At 40.5% G+C, this 19,070-nt stretch overlaps 1 protein-coding gene across 1 annotated transcript in view; it reads left to right on the plus strand.

Annotated features, from left to right (window-relative positions):
• CDH7 (cadherin 7, type 2) overlaps positions 1–19,070 on the plus strand; it is a 220,148-nt gene that overhangs the window by 155,466 nt on the left and 45,612 nt on the right. The window contains exon 7 of the mRNA XM_006837549.1: positions 5,594–5,847. Coding sequence (XP_006837612.1) covers positions 5,594–5,847 — 254 coding nt within the window. The remainder of the gene's footprint in view (positions 1–5,593; positions 5,848–19,070) is intronic.

A 19,070-nucleotide genomic window follows, 5' to 3' on the forward strand; every position in this document is an offset into this window, starting at 1 on the left:
CAGCAGCAATCCCCGAGTTGATCTGTGTCATCCCTAGTTAGGGTCTGTGTGACAGTTTTGACTCCCAGTTATTAGGAATTGTACATATTGCTTGCTGTTGTTGAATGGCACAGAACCAGGCAGTGCTCCTTCTGTTGTATACAGGGCTGCAATGCATTGGAACCTACTAGACAGCACCTAACAATGATTGTTGGCCACATTATAAATTGTGTTTCAGTAAGTTTCTAATAATGTATTGTTTCCAACAATATGTAATTTCAAACATCTGATTGAATCGGTTTTGATTTTACTTTTTAGTTGTTGATGTTTTAAGGTTGATTACTCTAAAGTGTGTGATCCACCTTACTGTTATCGTTTCCCTGGAAATTGACATAAAGGGTGACTAAGTTGCATAGTCTTGGGGTTCCACCAGTCATTATCCAACCTGTAAGCTTGGTCTTTTTCCACATTTTTCTTCCACTCTATCCAGAATCTTCTAATGTGACCCCTTCAGAGCGGTTGGTAGTGGTAGCTGGGCACCATCTACTTCTTCTGATCTCAGGGTTGTGGGGACTGATAGTCATGTGGTCTGCTAGTCCACTGGGCTGATTGTGCCTAAGCATCTTCAGTTCTCCTCACTGGTCTTTCCACTGGCCTGAGAAAGACCAATACTTGCATTGTAGCTGGTTGCTTATGAGCTTCTAAGACCCTCGTCACTGTCCATCAAGGTAGAATCCAGAATGTTGTCTTTGTAGACTATGATATGCCACTTGGTCTTGGTTGACACTGCTTCTATTTCTTTACCTTTTTGGTGTTTTTTTCTTTCCTTGACTGCTATTTAAATTTTTTTTTTAAATTGTAAAGCATAGTTTTACTAATTAATTCTAATATGTATGAAATGTATCACTTGAAAACAATAATGAGTAAGAATACCGGAATTACAATATTATTGCAAAAACTTTTTCTTGAGTTTGTTTTAGCAATCGTATCCATCACCCAGGAACCCTCTTTGAAAACTAGATGTCCAACTTATTCAGATTTTCTTTGAAAGTAATTTTGTTCAGCAATTCCTTTTGTCTGCAATCTTGACTCCAGGCATTTCTTACGAAATCTTTTATTGCTCTATTTTCATAATGGCTTTTAGGCATGCAATCCCCATACATAATACTGTACTTGTTCACAGCTTACCTCAGGTCGCCTTTCAAACACATTTTTTAAAAAGTTGCTATAAAATAATTGCATTCATTTCTGCAGTAAATTTCAAATGACTTTTTCATAGGTCAGTCAAATTTTTACTTGAATACAGAATATTTGGTGTCACTTCTCTTCATGTTGAAAACCCGAGTGAACATCAGAAAGGTTTCTGTGGTTCTGAAGTGAGCAGACATGAGGTGACAATTTTTTTTTTTTTTTTTAAACACATTGTATCCTATAGAGATGTAGGATAATCACCAGCTGCTCCTCTGAAACTGTATCCAGGGTCACTATCAGTCAGAACCAACTCAACGGCACTTAACAACAACAATATCACACTCAGCTGCTACCCAGAAGGTTACTGGTTTGAACCCACCAGCTGCTGAAATGTAAAGGAGAAGATACGGCAGTCAGCTTAGAGCACGCTTACAGCCTTGGCTGCCTAGAGTGGAGTTCTGCTCTCCCTGCAGGGTCACTGTGGTTTAGAATTGACTCAGTGATAGTCGGTTTTGCTTAGTTTTGAAGTCATACAGAGACACTTAGTATTTGGAAATGCGGTTTCTCTCACAATTTTATAAGTAATGTAAAAATATGAAAAGATCTTTCGTGGTTTATGTGTTTGTGTAGGGTTTCTAAGTAAACAAGAATACTTGGTTTTATTTATGTTGTTGGGTCATTTCCAACTGAAAGTGACTCTAGAAGACAGAGCAGTGTTTCCAAGGCTGTAGATCTTGACAGAAGTAGACTGCAGCACCTTTCTCCCTTGGAGCGCCCAGTGGACTCCAACTGACAACCTTTCTGTTAGTAGCCATGTGGTTTAACCACTCTGCCACTAGCAGTTTCCAAAATAAGTTGGAATTTACAAACAGATCCAAGAGAATTTTAGTGACTGACATCTGATTTCTTAAAATAAGAGGGTGTGTGTCAGGATCACCTGATGAGTCTTTGACAAGGGCATATCTGGACCTCTTCTTGTATCTGCTGAAGCTATGTCATCTCCTATGTGACCAGGTCTGGTGAAAACTAGATTATACCAAGCATAGTCTTAGACAGCAGACAAAACACGTCAACTTAAATATGTCACTGAATTTGGTCATTAGGTGTTCTCTGTGCCACATAGCCACATGTTTCTATGCATCCTCAGTTAGGGATGAAAACTTGGCTTCCCCAAAGCAATTTTCTAAAGTGCTTTTTTATTTTTCTTTCTTTCTTTTTTTATGGTCAAGAAATTCATTAGTTTCTCTTTGCAACTTCCCTACCTACTTTGCTGTCAGGATTCTCTGGGTCAAAAGTATAATTCAGTTAAGAGTCTCTTGTGTTCTAGATTTTTCTAACCTAGCAAGAACTTGTTGAACTTCCTCTATGTAGAGCATCACAGTAGGCAATGGAATACTGCTACTGAACAAACCACACTCTGGAGCTCAAAGGTAGAAGATGAGACACATTATACAAGTCAACATTTCAATAAACGTTCTTAGGTTACCAATGAGATCTAGTCTCTGATCTTGAAGTGGACTTTGTAGGTGAGCCAGAACAGGAACACTTGGTTCTTAACCTTCCTGTAATGGGAAGAACAGACTCAAAGTTTTTCCGATTATTTAAAAGCAGTGTGTGCTCAAGTAAAGGTGATTGTGATGAAGAATGTGCTTCAGTAGTTTCAGCATGAGGGCAAATTTGCATAACATTAAGGGACAAGTAGGAGTTGTCCATAAGTCCAAAGTTCATAACTCAGGGACTGCCTGGATTGTTAGCCTATTTTGAGTATTGATTTACTTACTTCTTTTTCTCTACTAACTGGAAATAAATGATGGAATATCTATGTAATTCTTAAGAATGAACGCATTTATATTATATTGTTGTTGTTAAGTGCCATCAAGTCATTTATGACCCACACAAACCCTGTGTAAGTGTTTCCAAGGAGCAGCAGATAAACTGAACCACTGACCTTGTAGTCCAAACTGACTTTGCAGTCCAGCCCATTAACCCATAGTGCCACACCTGGGATCCTTATGTCATATGCACAAATACATATACACACACATACCAAGGAGCTTCAAAAAGTTTTTTTTTTAAATTCCATTATCTTTTCATTTCAATTTTTCAACTAGTCTTTTTTTTTTTTTTGATGTTTTATTGTGAATTATGTGATAGTTTACATGGGAGAACATTAGTTTTACATTCATCCTATTATACATCGTTTCATTGCCATGATTACAATCCCCTCCATGCATCATCAACCAACCAAAGGGTATGCACTACAAGCCTGGTCGTCAGCATACAGCCCCTCTCCCTCTCTGTGTCTGAAGTCCCCAACTGCGCCATCTCTCCACATCATCGTCTCTGCCTCCATCTCAGGCATCACTGCTTCTCTGGGTAGGGTCCCGCTCTCCGCTCTTCTCCCTTGATGGTCCCAGGGACCTCCACTCCTAGGCTGAAAAGTTAATCACTCCCCTCCTTGGTAAACATCTACCTTTACATTTCCAACCCTCACAAGCAGTCCTGATAACAGTTATTCACTATTGTATCACAAGAGACCTATCCTCATTTCATTTCATCAACCCTGCCTAGACAGATTGTATACTACTCAGTGGAGATTCTACCTTCCTTCATGCCCTCTGTATCTAGGTTCCCTCTTGAAAGCTTGTAAGCCAGTCACTTCTTGCCTTTGTAGCCCTCCACCATTTTGGCTACCCAAAATGGGGGGCTACAAGTTTGTATGTCCAAGTTGCCCATTCCTGCCTACTCTGTGTATGGAGGAGGTGGGAATGATCCTGCTGTAAGGATTTGTTCCCTCTTTTGAGCTACTGCATTCATAGGTGTAGGTCAAGTTCATCAAACTGTATCAGATTACTCTTTTATTCCTCTTCTTTCTTCTTCTGGTTGAGCTCTGATCATCCAGTCATTGAAGCCAGGTCAAGTTGGTATTATCTGCAAGTGTGAGTGTTCTTGTGCATATGCCCTCTCTTCTTATCAGCCAGCCTCAACTAGTCTTTTGAAGTCCACTTGTACACTTACATATACATTTTATAGCTATCATATAAACCTTGTTTTATCTTTATGTAACTATATTGGTTGATTTATTCTGATCAGCATCAAATCCTCTGTAGAATGAGCTGGAACATTTGCATGCCTCTGTGAGTACACACACGTATGTTCATATACATAATGGATAGAGTTTAATTACAGTTCTCAACATTACACTTTAGCTCAGTTTTCCCTTAATGCATTTTTATTAAGTACTGCTAAATAAATGAAATTTGCTTTATATTTGGCAATATTTCTCTGAAGTTCTATATTCATTTGAATATTTTGAGAATTGATATTTTTCGATGGAAAAGAATATTTGAGGACAGTTTTCCAGTGGTGAGGCTGAAATGAAAGTGAGAAAAAGAATGAGGAGTCTTCATAGCCGTGAAAGAACATGAAGAGTCTTTATTGCCATAAACCGTATCTACATATTGTGCATATAATTATTTTCTTCTGAGATGGTACTGCCCTTGTACAATATGCGAATTGCCCTTAGAATTTTTTTAAAAAGCTATCAAAACGGGTTCACCAATTGAGGAAATTGGTGTTGGATTTGTCTTTTGTTGTTCATCTGTGACTTAGGAGACTGCACGTGTTAGACTAGAACTGCTCCATAGGGGTTTCTTGAGTGTCATCTTCATGGAAATAGTTAATCAGGCCTTTCTTCCTCGGTGCTTCTGGGTGGACTCAAACCACTGTCTGGGGTTTCCAGCTGAGTGTTAACCATGTGTGCCACTCAGGAACTTAGAAATCCTCTTGGAGAACTGACCACAGAAGAGATCCTGGAATACAGCTGTGAACCACTGAGTAGAAATACGGAAAAACATAGTGTGTATTGATGGCGGGACAATGGAGGTAGTGATAGATGCTGCCTCCAGAAGAAAAGAGGTGTTTACAGAAGGCAGAACCCCAGTCACTTCCTCCTTCCTTTGTGGCTGCCTTTAAACACCTGGAAGCTCAAGATCCTAATGAAGTCCCACAGAATCGTTGAAACTGACCTTTTCAGTGAGAATTTCAGTGGACAGCCACATTTTTCTTTCTTTCTTTTTTTAAATTCTTACCTCAGGGCAGTGCAGTTCAATTCCATGGTTGAAGAGTACTGCACTGATATTACTGTTGGAGAAGATTTTAAAATCTCAACCCACTGCAGTTCAAACAACATCTGAGAACTGCGTTTGTCTGAGCAGTGTCTGACAGCAGAGCGGATTAGTTAGTGCCAAGGCCTGGGCCCTTGTCTGTGATTAGCGTCATTGTTTATTATTTTTTTCTGAATGCTGATGGTGCGTTTTCGTAGCCAGTGATTTCTATGTTTATTGACATTCATAAATGAAAAAGCTCTGCTTTGCTGACTATTTAATTGGTAATTTAATTTTTCTAATCACTTTCCATACAGGAACTGGATTTCGAAACCAAAACTAGTTACACACTCAGGATAGAAGCAGCAAACAAAGACGCTGACCCTCGCTTCCTGAGCTTGGGGCCATTCAGCGACATGACTACGGTGAAGATAATTGTGGAGGATGTGGATGAGCCCCCTGTGTTTTCCTCCCCTCTGTATCCCATGGAGGTGTCGGAAGCCACCCAAGTTGGGAATATTATCGGCACCGTGGCAGCTCATGACCCAGATTCCTCCAACAGCCCAGTGAGGTAACTGAGCCCTGCTCGTCTTTTCTACGATTTGACGTCACTCTGCCTATCTTTATTCACAGCTCACCTTGCTACATTACTAGGCTTTTTGTACAGAGCAACTAAAACCAGTGTAAATCTTAATTGAGCCGTTAAGAGCAAAAAGTGAAATGGGATCAGAGAGACAACATTTTACTAATTCAATAGTGTCCCACCTGATGGCCTAAGACATATAATGAAGCAGTTTTTTTCTGAGAATCCTGTTAATTCACTGCGGGTTACGTATTGGACTAGGAACTTCAAAGTCAGTGGTTCAAACCCACCAGCTGCTTTGAATGGAAAAAGATGAGGCTGTGTGCTCCCATAAATCCTAAGGAGCAATTCTCCTGTGTCCTAGAAGATTTGAGTTGCTATGAGTCAGAATCCGCTCCATGGCAATGGCTTTGCTTTGTCTTTGATTAGCCACAAGCCATGGCTGATGTTTCCTTCTAGTAAACCAGACCTCCTGAACCTCTTTCAAAGCAAACAGCATTAAAAAATGAAGTGCTGAATATCCTAATTATAAGATAAATGTGTATATTAGAAAAAAATTATATAAACAATTTAAATTTAGAATTGAACCAATTATTTTTCATATGGGTCCACATTGTATCAAATGTCTTAGTTTGGGTTTATAAGTAATACATTTCACTTTTCCCTTTACAAGTTCAATTTGTTATGCCAAAGCCTGCCGTTCTTGTTGTTAAGTGCTGCTGGGTTGGTTCCGACTTGTAGCAATCCTGCATAGCGTTCTTGTGGTGATGACAGTGATGTTGATGTGCCAAGTGTGTCCTGAATCGTAACGACTCTGTAGAGGGTTTAATCTTTATGGGAGCAGAAAGCCCCACCTTTCTCCCACAGAGCAGCTAGATGATTCAAATTGGTGACCTTGCAGTTAGCAGCCCAATGAGTAACCACTACATGACCAGGTCTAGAGACTGTATATATTTTGTGGAGCAGAAAGCTTCATCTTTCTCCTGCAGAGCAGCTAGTGAGTTCAAACCGCTGACCTTGTGGTTCAGAGTCCAGTGCTTATCCTACAGAGCCACCAGGCTTCCTTGACAAAGACTATTAGGCTAAAAAAATCAGTAAACATCTTGGGGGACAGATCAGTTCATTGGCATATTATTCAAACAGATAGTTATCCCCATTCTAGCCTAGTGACTCACATCTAGGGTCTTCAAAACTTGTAAGCGGCCATCTAAGTGGCAGCCATTGGTTTGTACTCACTGGGAGCAAAAGACTAAGAAGGAAACCAGAGACTAGCCAAAAAAGCTAGTCCACAGGACTGAGAGCTCACATGGACCACAGGCTCATCTATTCTGAGACCAGGTGACCTAGATGTTGCTCAGCTTCAACCAACCACCGTTTGGGCCAGGGACACAGTGTTGTTGTTCATCTCCGTCAGGTTGATTTTGACTTTTAACGTCAAGATACTAGAACACTGCCTTAGCCTGTGCCATCCTCACAGTGGTTCTGGTTGAGCCCATTGCTGCTGCCACTGTGCCAGTCCATCTCATTGGGGTCTTCCTCCTTGTCATTGACCCTCCACTTTACCAAGCATGATGTCCTACTCCAGAGACTCGTCCCTCTTGATAGTATGCCCAAATTCTGAAAGACGAAGTCTAAACATCCTGGCTTCTAAGGCGCATTCTAGCTGTATTTCTTCCAACACGGATTTGCTTGTTCTCTGGCAATCCATGGTACTTTCAATATTCTTTTCCAACACTGTAATCCAAATGCATAGACTCTTCTACAGTCTTCCTTATTCATTGTCCAACTTCCATATGCATATGAGTCAGGCCCACCTCAGTCCTCAAACTGCTGTCTTCACTCTTGAACACTTTAAAGAGGTCTTGTGAAACAGATTCGCCTAATGCAATACATCATTTGATTTCATGGTTGCTGCTTGCACCAGTGTTGAGTGTGGATCTAAGCAAAATGTAGTCTTTGATAACTTCAATCTTTTCTCCATTTATCATGTTGTTATTTACTGGTTCAATGGTAAAGACTTTTGTTTTCCTTACTTTAAGGTGCGACCCATACTGAAGGCTTTGGTCTTTGATAAGTATTTTAAATCCTCTTCCAGAAAGCAAGATTGTATCTTCTGCATATTGCAGGATGTTATTGAGACTTCCTCCGATCCTGATGTCACATTCTTCTTTCTATAATGCAGCTTCTTGGATTATGTACTTAGCAAACAGATCGAATAAGTAGGCTTAATGAGTACAACTCTGGCACGTACCTTTCCTGATTTTAAACCATTTCATACTCCCTTGTTCTGTTTGAAGGATTACCTCTTGGCCTAGGTACAGGTTCCTCATGAGCACAGTCAAGTGTTCTGGAACACCCACTGCAATGATATGCAAAGCTTATCATGATGCAAACAGTTTAAAGCATTTGCATAGACATAATCGGTGATCACACATAAAATTGAAGAAAAATGTAGAACAAGGCTCAAATTCCTAAAAAAAAAAAGACCATTCCTTACTGTACTGGTATAGACTAGAAGATTCCCTGAAATTATCACCCTGTTGTTGTTAAGTGCCGTCCACTCAGTTCTGAGTCATAGCGACCTTGTATAGTGTTTCCGATGAGTGGCTGGTGAGTTTGAACCGACAGCCTTACAGTTCAAACTGACTTGAGGCCGAGTGCTTATCCTATAGCGCCACACCTGGTCTCTGAGATTATCGCCCTGAGATACCTTTACAAATGGAAACTGAATGCATGCCTGGAGGAAACCTTGCTGATAACTAATAAATTGGCCTTTGAAATAAGCAGTATCACCCACAAGTACTGCATGGCTTTCAATAACCATCCGTAAGAGACTTCTTGTTGTTAAGTGCTGTCAAGTTGGTTCTGAAGTTGTAGTGGAGGGTTTCCGAAGAGCAGCTGGTGAGTTGGAACTGCTGACCTTTGGGTTCAAACCAACCTTGCAGTCAAGTGTTTTTCCTATAGTCCCACACCAGGATATTTATGCTAAGTCAAAGATGAGCAGGTAAAGGAGGCAGAGGAGCTAGATTATTGGAAACAGAATAATCAGAATGGAAATGCTTACACAGTGTAGAAAATGGAACCAAGATCAATGAACAAATTGTTAAATGTGAACCTAATTAGCTGTGTGGACTTCTGGTCTGGTGGTGTGGATCATCACTGGACTACAGATCACAAGGTTGACAGTTCAAACCCACCAGCTGCTCATTGGAAACCCTATGTAGGGTTGCTGTGAGTCAGAACGGACTTGACGGCACTTAACAACAACAATAACAACAATTAGCTGTGTAAGCTTTCTTCGTAATTACAATGAAATAATTTTTAAAACAAGAAATGTTTTGTATTAAAATTGTTGTTAAGTACCAGCAAGTTGGTTCTTACTCCCAGCAACCCTGTATAAGGTTTCTGGAAGTGGCTGGTGGTTTTGAACCATTGACCTTGTGGTTGCAGTTCTGTGCTTATATTACAGTGTTCTGTTTATAAATTAACCACAGACTTTTAGATTAACTACCTTACTTGGGAACTTAGGACGTTAAGTGAGGGATCCCTAAGCTTGATCACTCAGCAAACATTTCCTTATCTTACACGTTTGACTTTGAAGCTCAGCACAATCATTATGGCTTAGATTCTCCTGGATCTGTCTTCCATATCTTACTTTCCCACTGCCCTGTCATGATATCCTTTACAAGACTAACCTCTTTATTTAGAAATGAGGTGATGATATGTTTACATCTAGGCATTCTCTAGAATACTGGTTTTCTTCCTAAGTACTACTGTTTGATGGGAGATCTTAGGGATTACTCACTTAACGTCCTAAGTTCTCAGGTAAGTTAGTGAAAAGGAAAATGTACCCTGATTACCTGCTTTATCCCAGGCTTTTTGGATGAAAGAAAGAAAAGGAAATGAAATAATTATTATAAATGGAGTCATGACTTCAATATTAAGCATTGTTAAAGACTGTAGTCATTTTATTGTCTTCCTGCCATTTTATTTTGATGCCACGAAAGTCAGAGAAAACTGGACCACTAACCATGAAGTCAGTGGTTCAAACCCACCAGTAGCTCCTCGTAAACCCTATACAGCATTGCTGTGAGTCTGATCTGACTCGGCAGCATGCAACAACAACAAAAGTCCATGAAAACAGAGATCCAGGGTCACTATGAGTTGGAAATGACTCGACAGCATGTAATAGCAACATGTTGTGTGCAATTATATTAGTAGTCTATATTGAAGACAGTTTATATTCGTATGTATCCCAATATATGTTGTTGTTAAGTGTCATGGCGTCAGTACTCCCTCAAAGCCACCCTGTATACGGTTTCTTAGGAGCGGCTAGTGAGTTTGAACAGCCAACCTTGTGGTACATACTGACCTTTCAGTCCAGTGCTTATCTTGCAGTGCCAGACTAGAACTCCATCCCAATATATAGAAAAATATTATGCAGCTACTTGATTGCTACACACGTGTTTGTCTTGGGCATTCCAGTAATGATCAAATGCAGACTTCTTGAGCTCATGCTGGTGGGGTCGGGGTTGGGGGGCAGTTACCAGTCTGCTGAGGAACAAGCTAAAGTAACTCTCCAGATTCACATGGAAACAAAAGAGTTTTATAATTATGGGTTTTGTACTTCCATACTCTTGAAAATACTGCATTTCTTGGAGGCATGAAAACACAATATTTGTTTCATTGTAATTGTTTAAAATTAAGATGGTAATATTTGAATTGTAAAAACAATATGGGAAATTGGATAATCAGTGTTAGAAATTATGTTATAATTCATTCTTTGTATCATAACACTGACATCTAGCATATGCCATATTAATTTGGGATAGTCACTTATATAGGGGGCAAGAGATTAGAACTCTGGAAGGAAATCTTTTCATTTGCCCCAAGCAAGGCAAAACAGAACTCCTCTTCTAAGGAGACACCTAACTTGCACAGCGTGTGTTTCTTTCTACCTACACTAAGTAACTCAGGATCCTGCTGAGATACCTCAAAACCACTCTTGGAACCCCTTGAGTGGCATTGCCAGTGGGTCTACTGCATGAAGCATACGGTTTCCGCCTTGTCCAGAGCAGGTCTGAATGACGCCCTTGCTCTGCCTGTAGTGCCCGTGTGCCTTTGAAATAGTGCGTGCTGGCATGCTGCTGCTTTTACCTAAGTGAATCCTGATTCTCCAAAAAACATCATGAAGTTTGCCAGTCTCTCTTACTGAGATTTTATAGGCTTATCGCCCCAGCTTCTAAGTTTTTTTATTTTTTGTGTTTGGTTGAGTGTATATTTTATTCACTTTGCTATGTTAGACAATCCTCGGTGTTCTAAGGGAGTGTCTTAATTTAAGAAAAAAAATTAATCTGTGCTCACTACCAGGCCTCATGGGAGGGTGGGGGTCCTAGCTTAAGCAATCACTGAGGCCAGGCGCACCCATTGAGAAGATAGACTAGCCTTCTTTCAGTTGGATTTGCATTCAGCTCCCTTGAGACATGTTGCTTCGAATGAAAGATGAGGCTTTCTGCTCCCACAAAGATTTACAGCCTCGGAGAAACTCGACAGCATACAACAACCACCTACTCTATGAATGTACCAGAGTAGGACTATGAATAACTTCTCAATACATCTTGCTGCATCTTTCAAAGAAGACTGGGCTCTTACATGATGACTGTTGGTACCTTGCCAATATGCCTGCGTAGAAATAATAGGTGGAAAGTTTAAACAAAGGTAAATCCCAGTTTATGACATTATTGTAAAATGTTATATATGTCTTATACTTTACAACTAGCCAAAAGGTTGATGGATCAAACCCAACCAATAGCTCCACAAGAAAAAGGTCTGGCTCTCTATTCCTCCTGCAAAGATTATAACCTGGAAAACCCAGTTTCTGCTTTGCCACACGGAGTCACTATGAGTTGGACATGACGCATCAGCACTGGAGTGACACTAGCAAAGCTCTGGATTGGTAGCCACATGGTTGGCGGTTCAAACCTCAGAAACCCTATACAGGGTTACTGCGAGTTGGAACTGTCTCAAGGACACTTAACAACAACAACAGTAGCAATACATGTCATCCTGAGAGCTTACCTAACTCATGATTCCATTAAAATTTTCTCCGTCTTGTATGGAAACTAGAGAGTACAGTCAAAGCTGAAGGTGGAAATTAGGAGAAACTTGAGATTTCTTAGCCCAAAAAAGACACAGGTTTTAAAACAAACTTGGAAAGATGAAGGCAAACTACCCTTTCAGCCCTTAGTTTTCAGAACTTGTTTATTTGAGCCATGAATAGCACCTAAAAGGCTTTATCTGTTGTACTTGGAGGGGCAGACTGTGTTCTGCTGTGTCTGGCCATCTCTTTGAATGATAGAAACCTGACTCCGTGAGTCAACAGTAGGATGTAAATTATAAGAGCAGCATTACATCCAGAGGACCATCCACTTCTCGTGTCAGCATCGATGGACAGACCCGTGGATCAACATGCAATTGTTAATAACCTGCTCTGTGCAGTGGAGAAAATATTGACAGGAAAACACAGATGAATTAAACATGTCCTCAGATTGCAAGGAACTTTGAGTTGGCTGGAAGAAGTAAGATCCCATAGAACAGTAAACAACGGGAAGAAGAAAGTGCCAGAACTATAGCACCACAAATTGCAAGATAAATTGTAATCACTCTGGGAGCGCTGAAAGGGCTTCACAGAGCTTTGAGGGATGGCAGGACTTGGACAAGCCAAGCAACCATCATGCAAAGCCTGGTTTTTGTTTCAGTTTTCTGTTCCCTGGGAGTCTAATTCTCTCTTATGAAATCAGCAAATTCATTTCTGTAGCAGAACAGCCAGCCCAAAGTCCCAACACTCAAAATAGTCAATGAATTGAAACATGGTCTCATTCATTACAAACAAGATCAGAGTTGAAGGCAGGCAAATACAAAGGAAAGGGAATCGTTTTAGACACTTACAAGACAATTTAAGCATAGAACAGCATTTATATTTATGTTCAAGGATACGTAGATACACTAATATTTACCTGAGGGCTCTTTTGGCATTCCAGGGAGTGTATGTCTTCAGATAAAAGGTGATAAAATAATATCAAACATTACATTATGTAATGTGACAAGAATGAGCACATTTGGGATGTTTGAATAATTCAGTGTGTATTTTAAGGAGTTTGTATGCAGGCATATATTTGTACATATTTTTAATCTAAATAATTTGTGAGTATCTGATTTTACAAGAAATGTAATAAGCTGGTAACATGCATAAAGAAATAATGTTGACAGTAAAGTTGGTTAACTAGAGAAGTAACAAAAATCATTTTGTGAGAAGAATATGAAATGTATTTTCTTCCCAAAGGCTGCTTGATTTACCAACATTATCACTAAAAATGAAAGAAAAAGTGCATGTTCAGATATGGTGGCAACATAAAATGGAGTGTGTGTATGAATTACTGTACCTATATTGCTAGTTTATTTGACCCATTGTTCTATCTCGTTTGTTGTTGTTAAGTACCATCTAGTCACTTCCCACTCATATCGACCCTATATATGTTTTCCTGGGAAGCGACTGGTGGGTTTGAACTGCCAACCTTGCAGTTAGACAGTTGCTCACAAATTAAAACTCTGCTCCCAAAGAGTTTTTAAGAAGACTCTATGTAAAATGAATTATTAAAAATTATATCTCCTGATTTGCCCCTGCAATATTTCCCATTGTTAAAATACCTATAGAAAAGTTTGATTAATGAAGTAATGCAACAATCTATAATCCTCTTTGCTAAAAATCATGGGGAACCATATATCAGGTTAAAAGATTAAGGAGTTAATTACATATGTGTCCTACTCAATACCAGAGTCCTGGTGTGGTGCTGTAGGATAAGCACTGGGCTGCTAACTGCAAGGTTGGTGGTTCAAACCCTCGGAAACCCTATACAGGGTCGTATGAGTTGTAACCAACTTGATGCCACTTAACAACAACAACAACACACAACACAGTTCTTTAACAGTAAACAACAGAAATTTGCCACAGTTAACTTTTTTTGTGGAAAAAAATAATGTCATAATTTGTGTTTTCTCTCACAATCATAGCCAAAGTTGCATTGCCAGTCTTCAGAAAACAGGAGAATGGATCCCTAATAAATAAACGTAACAGGAATGAAAGGACAAGGCAGTCCCCCAGGAAGCTGCTACAGAATGGAGCAGTTCCAGCCCCTTTCTTTTCTTTGTCTGCAAGTTCTATCAAAATCCCATGCTATCAGAGAGGCTTCAATCCCCAAAGGAACATCTTGTTACCATTATCAGAAGAGGGTGTGAAGCAGCAAACAGCATATCTGCTATCACTCAGTACTGAAGTAAATTGTTTGTAATAAAAGAAATTTGCTTCTCATTAGAGCCCTGCAAGGCAACTGTTCCTATTCCCATGCAGTAGTTCTCTAGTTAGACAGAAATGTGATTCTAGGATTTTATTGAAGTCTGTATCCAAACTTGGAGTCCTGGTGGGACACTGGAGGATAATTTGCTGGACCTTAAGGTCAGTGGTTCAAGCCCACTAGCCATTCCTTGAAAACCCTATACAGGCTATCTATGGATCAGAATCTACTCAACGGCACTTAAAAACAGCATAACCAAACTTATACACTCCTTTTAGCAACACATATATGCATGCATACACATATATGCACAAACATATACGTGCACATACTTTGAGAAATTAAGGCTTCATCATGAATGATTCAGCTATTTCTATGGTTCAGATCTGTTCATGTCCACACATTACATTATCACGTGCCGCTCTTGGAATAGTGCTGATACATTTGTGGTAGACCAGTCCACTCATCTGCACATTCTGTTTGCAAACACTGACTTGCAAACGGATAGCTGAGGGATACCAATGCCACTGGGGATTGCAAAGCAGAGCACATTTCATTGCTCTCCATAGCTTTTCCAGTAGCAGCAGTGATCACACTGTTGTGTCATCAAGTCAGTTCCAACTCATTATGAACCCTGTATAGGGTTTCAACGGCTGATGTCGTGGATCGCTGTCCAGTGCTGATCCTACAGCACCATACCAGGTCTGCAGTAATCACTGTTGTTGTTAAATGCTGTTGAGTCAGTTCGGACTAATAGCAACCCTGTAGAGTGTTTCCATGGAGCAGCTGGTGAGTTTGAACCACCAATCCTGGGGTTCAGACTGACCTTAAGATTCAGTGTCCTACAGCACCCCACCAGGACTTGTAGGAGTGATCATAGCAGGCATTTATTAGACTATTCCTTTTGTAGGGAATTTGCTGCAAACCAAGAGTGTTTTAGAGCCCTGGTGTGGCACTAGATTGCTTACCATAAAGTCAGTGGTTCAAACCCACCAACCACTCCTTGGAAACCCAATGCACGATAGTTGGAACCTATTCAACAACACACAGCAATAATAACAACAAGGATGAGACAGTGTAGAAGGTGCAGTTCCAGCCTCATTCCCATTTGTTGTAGAAGATCTTACATGAAAACTCAAAACCCACCCATTGTTCAACCTGGAAATCAGAAGTCACCATGTACAACATTCTTATTTTGCCCATGAAGAAATAGCCTAAAAATGGCATATGAAAATATCCAGATTAGTAGAATAGGTTAGCGGTAGGGTCATGACTGAAATATTTTCTCTTAATTCACAGTTTACGTTTCATTGTAGTACAATGCAGTAAGCGTGTGGAATTAACATGGATCATAAATGGACATGCGTTCTTCCAAAGACATTATTTCTGATACAATTGGAAACGTTTTCTACTTAATGTGATGCTGTACGTCTGTCTCAAGTGAGCATCAGGATCAAGACAACTGAACAGGAGGGAAATAGAATGGAATAATAGGAGTCCTGGTAGCGTAGTGGGTTATGGGTTGGGCTGCTAACTGCAAGGTCAGCTGTTGGAATCCACTAGTCACTGTTTGGGAGAAAGATGAGACTTTCTGTACATGTAAACATTTGCAGCCTTGGAAACCCTATATATCATCGCTATGAGTTGATGGCACACAGCAGCAGCAGCAATGAAAGTCCAACATGAAGAGAAGCACTGAAATGAGGAAGCATGCATTATTTTCATTCCTCCGTTAATACAAACCTTTGATTTAGAGGTTTAGACAGGAGAGTAGTGAATGAAAAATGAAAAGAAATGACTGGGTCATAAAGTTTGAGGAGGCAGAGACTTGAGGTTCATTTAGAAGCGATAGTGTTATGGTTGTGTGCCATGGAGTTGGTGACAACTCACAGCGACCCTGTAGAGGGTTTCTGAGGCTGTAACTCTTTCCAGGAGCAGAAAGTCTCATCTTTCTCTAGTAAGTGCATATCCTGGAAAGGTGGCTCAGACTGACAGGACTCTGAATTCTGGCCTCACCAACTACCAACTGTGAGACATTGGTCTCCAGTACTGAGCTACAGAACTGATACCACCTGCCTGCCTTAGTTCTAAGTTGTACTTGGCTGGTACCAACAAAGCTTAATACTGATGAGTTCATAATGAGAAGTCTGGAGCTTTGCAGTGAAGAACTGTTCATTTGGCAACATGACATTATCAAGGGCCTTGGCTGATTTTTTTTCAATCCAATCATCACATATTTACAAGATCTCTTTAGATTGTGTTCATGTCCCCTGTGAGAGAAAAGAGAAAGGGTGAACATCAAATGCCAACAGACCTAGCAACTCCTATCTGTCTTGGCTTTCTAGTGATGCTACAATGGAAACACCACAGTGTATGGCTTTAACAAACAACATTTTGTTTTCTCACAGTTTAGGAGCTAGAAGTGATGCATTTGAATAATGCACCAGCTCTACCTGAAGGCTTTCTCGCTCTGGGAGAAGGTCCCTGTCTCCTTTCAACATCTGTGAGCTCAGCGTTCCCTGGAGATCTCCAAGTGTCTCGGCAGCCATCTTCCTATGGGTCTAGGAGGTTCTGAGTGCAGGGACCCTGGGTCCAAACAATGTCCTCCACTCCTAGCTCTCCTTTCTTGGTTGTCCTGAGATCCCGCTTTCTCATCACAATCGTTCGGTCTACTTTATATCTCAGATGAGATTGACTCAAGATATAACCTAATCATTGAGGTTGTCTCCTGCCCCATTAGCATAACTGCCTCTTATTCTGCCATATCAGCATCATTTTGTTGTTGTTGTTGTTAAGTGTCATTGAGCCAGTTCTGTTCATAGCGATACTGTAGAATTTCCACGGAGCAGTGAACTGCTGACCTTGTGGGTAGCAGTTGAGTGCTTATCCGACATAGACACACCAGGACTTGCAACACATGGCATGATTATGTCAGATCACAAAATAGAGGACGATCACACAATACTGAGAATTATGATGCAGCCACATTGACTTTTATTTTGGGGTAATCACAGTTCAGTCCATAACACCATATGTTTTTTTCAGCATGTCTTCAGGGAGACTGTTTTCTGTGTCTTATTGGCTGGAATAGAGATATAACGACACTACACCAACAAGAGAGGCTAGAAAATGTAATTTTTCAGCTGGACATATGGCTACCTCAAACAGAAGCACTGGACCGCAATACAGTTTGAACCACAAGACCGGCAGGTTCAGGTTCACCCTACACAAGGTTGCTATGAAGCAGAACCAACTCAACAGCCCTTAACATCAACTACAGAAGAAGGGAGTCCTAGTATGGCACTATTGGACAAGCACTGGACTGCAAGGTCCATTTGAACCACATAGTTGGTGGTTCAAACTCACCAGCCACTCCTTGGAAACCCTATGCAGGGTTGCTATGAGTTGGAAATGACTCGATGACACGTTAATAGCAACAGCAACAAAAGCAGAGTTCTGTTAAAAATAAATGGAAAACAGCTACTAGACATGTGATTAGAAATCCCTCACATATGACCTTATCTATTTGTTTTGAAGATAGTTGTAGCTAGGTTCCATCAAGTAGGTTCCAACTTATAGTGACTCGTAGGATTTCCAAAACTGTAAATCTTTATGGTTGCAGACAGTCTCATCTTTCTCCCAAGAAGGCGTTGGTGAGTCTGAACTACCGACCCTGTGGTTAACAGTTCAGTGCTTACCTCACAGCAGCCACCAGCACTCCATTTTGAAGATTAGCAAACAGGAAATATAAATCATGGTTTAAATATTCAGTGCATTCTGAATATGGGGAAATTCAGAAGGGGGAATAGCCTAGGTGAAATGACCTTAAGATACAGTGACTTTGAATTGAAGATTTTGCTGACAACTAGAGCAGTTTTAAAAATCTCAGGAAAAGGATTAAGACTAAGTACTGGGAGATAAAAAAAAGCCTCTGGGTGGTTCAGATGGTTAATCAGTATAGCCACCTACCCAAAGGTTGGTTTGAGTCCACCAAGAAGTGTGGTCAATGGCAACTGATTTGTTTGTGTGTTTGATAGATGTTTTGTTTGTTAAGATATAAAGCTATCCACATTAAGAAAATGTAAAGGACAGAAACATTCACTACTCTTGTTTAAAAATATGGATGTGATCTCTCAAATTGGTCATTCCCAGATACACTGAAGGAATCCAATTGCCCTTGCCTGACATTTACAGAAGCTAAGGAGCTCTGGTAGCGTAGTGGTTACCAATCGGGCTGCGAACCTTAAGGTCAGTGGTTCAAAACTACCAGTTGCTCCGCGGGAGAAAGATGAGGCTTTCTACTCCCGTAAGGATTTACACCCTCGGAAACCCTGTACAGGGTCGCTATGGGTCGGAACCGACTTGACGACACTTGACAACAACAACAACAACAAGAGGGCTTATATGACTCCATACTCCACTTGCAGCCTCAGAAGTTGCCTTGAAATTAATTTTGGTTCTTTTTAAGACAAAACACCAGTCCTCCTGCTTTCAGCTCAGTCTGTAATTGACTCAACCCAGGCCATTGGATCCAGAGCAGCAAAAGCCAACTCTTCATAACTCCCCAAGGATCTCTCTTCTCTTTTGGGTACGTCATCCGTCCCAACATCCAAGTTAGAAGTATTTCTTACTGACTGTAAAAGTATCTATGGTTTCTCTCTGTCTCTTGATTTAGGAATTGTTTCAAATAATTTCTCAAGCTTTTTTTTTTTTTTGCATTTCTAATGCTTCTGTTCAAATTCTAGTCAGTGGGACTGTTATAAAAGGAGGAAAACCCTGAGGTGGTGTGATCCAGAAGTTGAATAACCACCAGGGCTGCGTGTGGACAGCCTTGGTCTAGAGACACCCTGCAGTCTCTTT

This window comes from Chrysochloris asiatica, unplaced genomic scaffold (assembly GCF_000296735.1).
Source record: "Chrysochloris asiatica unplaced genomic scaffold, ChrAsi1.0 scaffold00021, whole genome shotgun sequence".
Lineage (NCBI taxonomy): Eukaryota > Metazoa > Chordata > Mammalia > Afrosoricida > Chrysochloridae > Chrysochloris > Chrysochloris asiatica.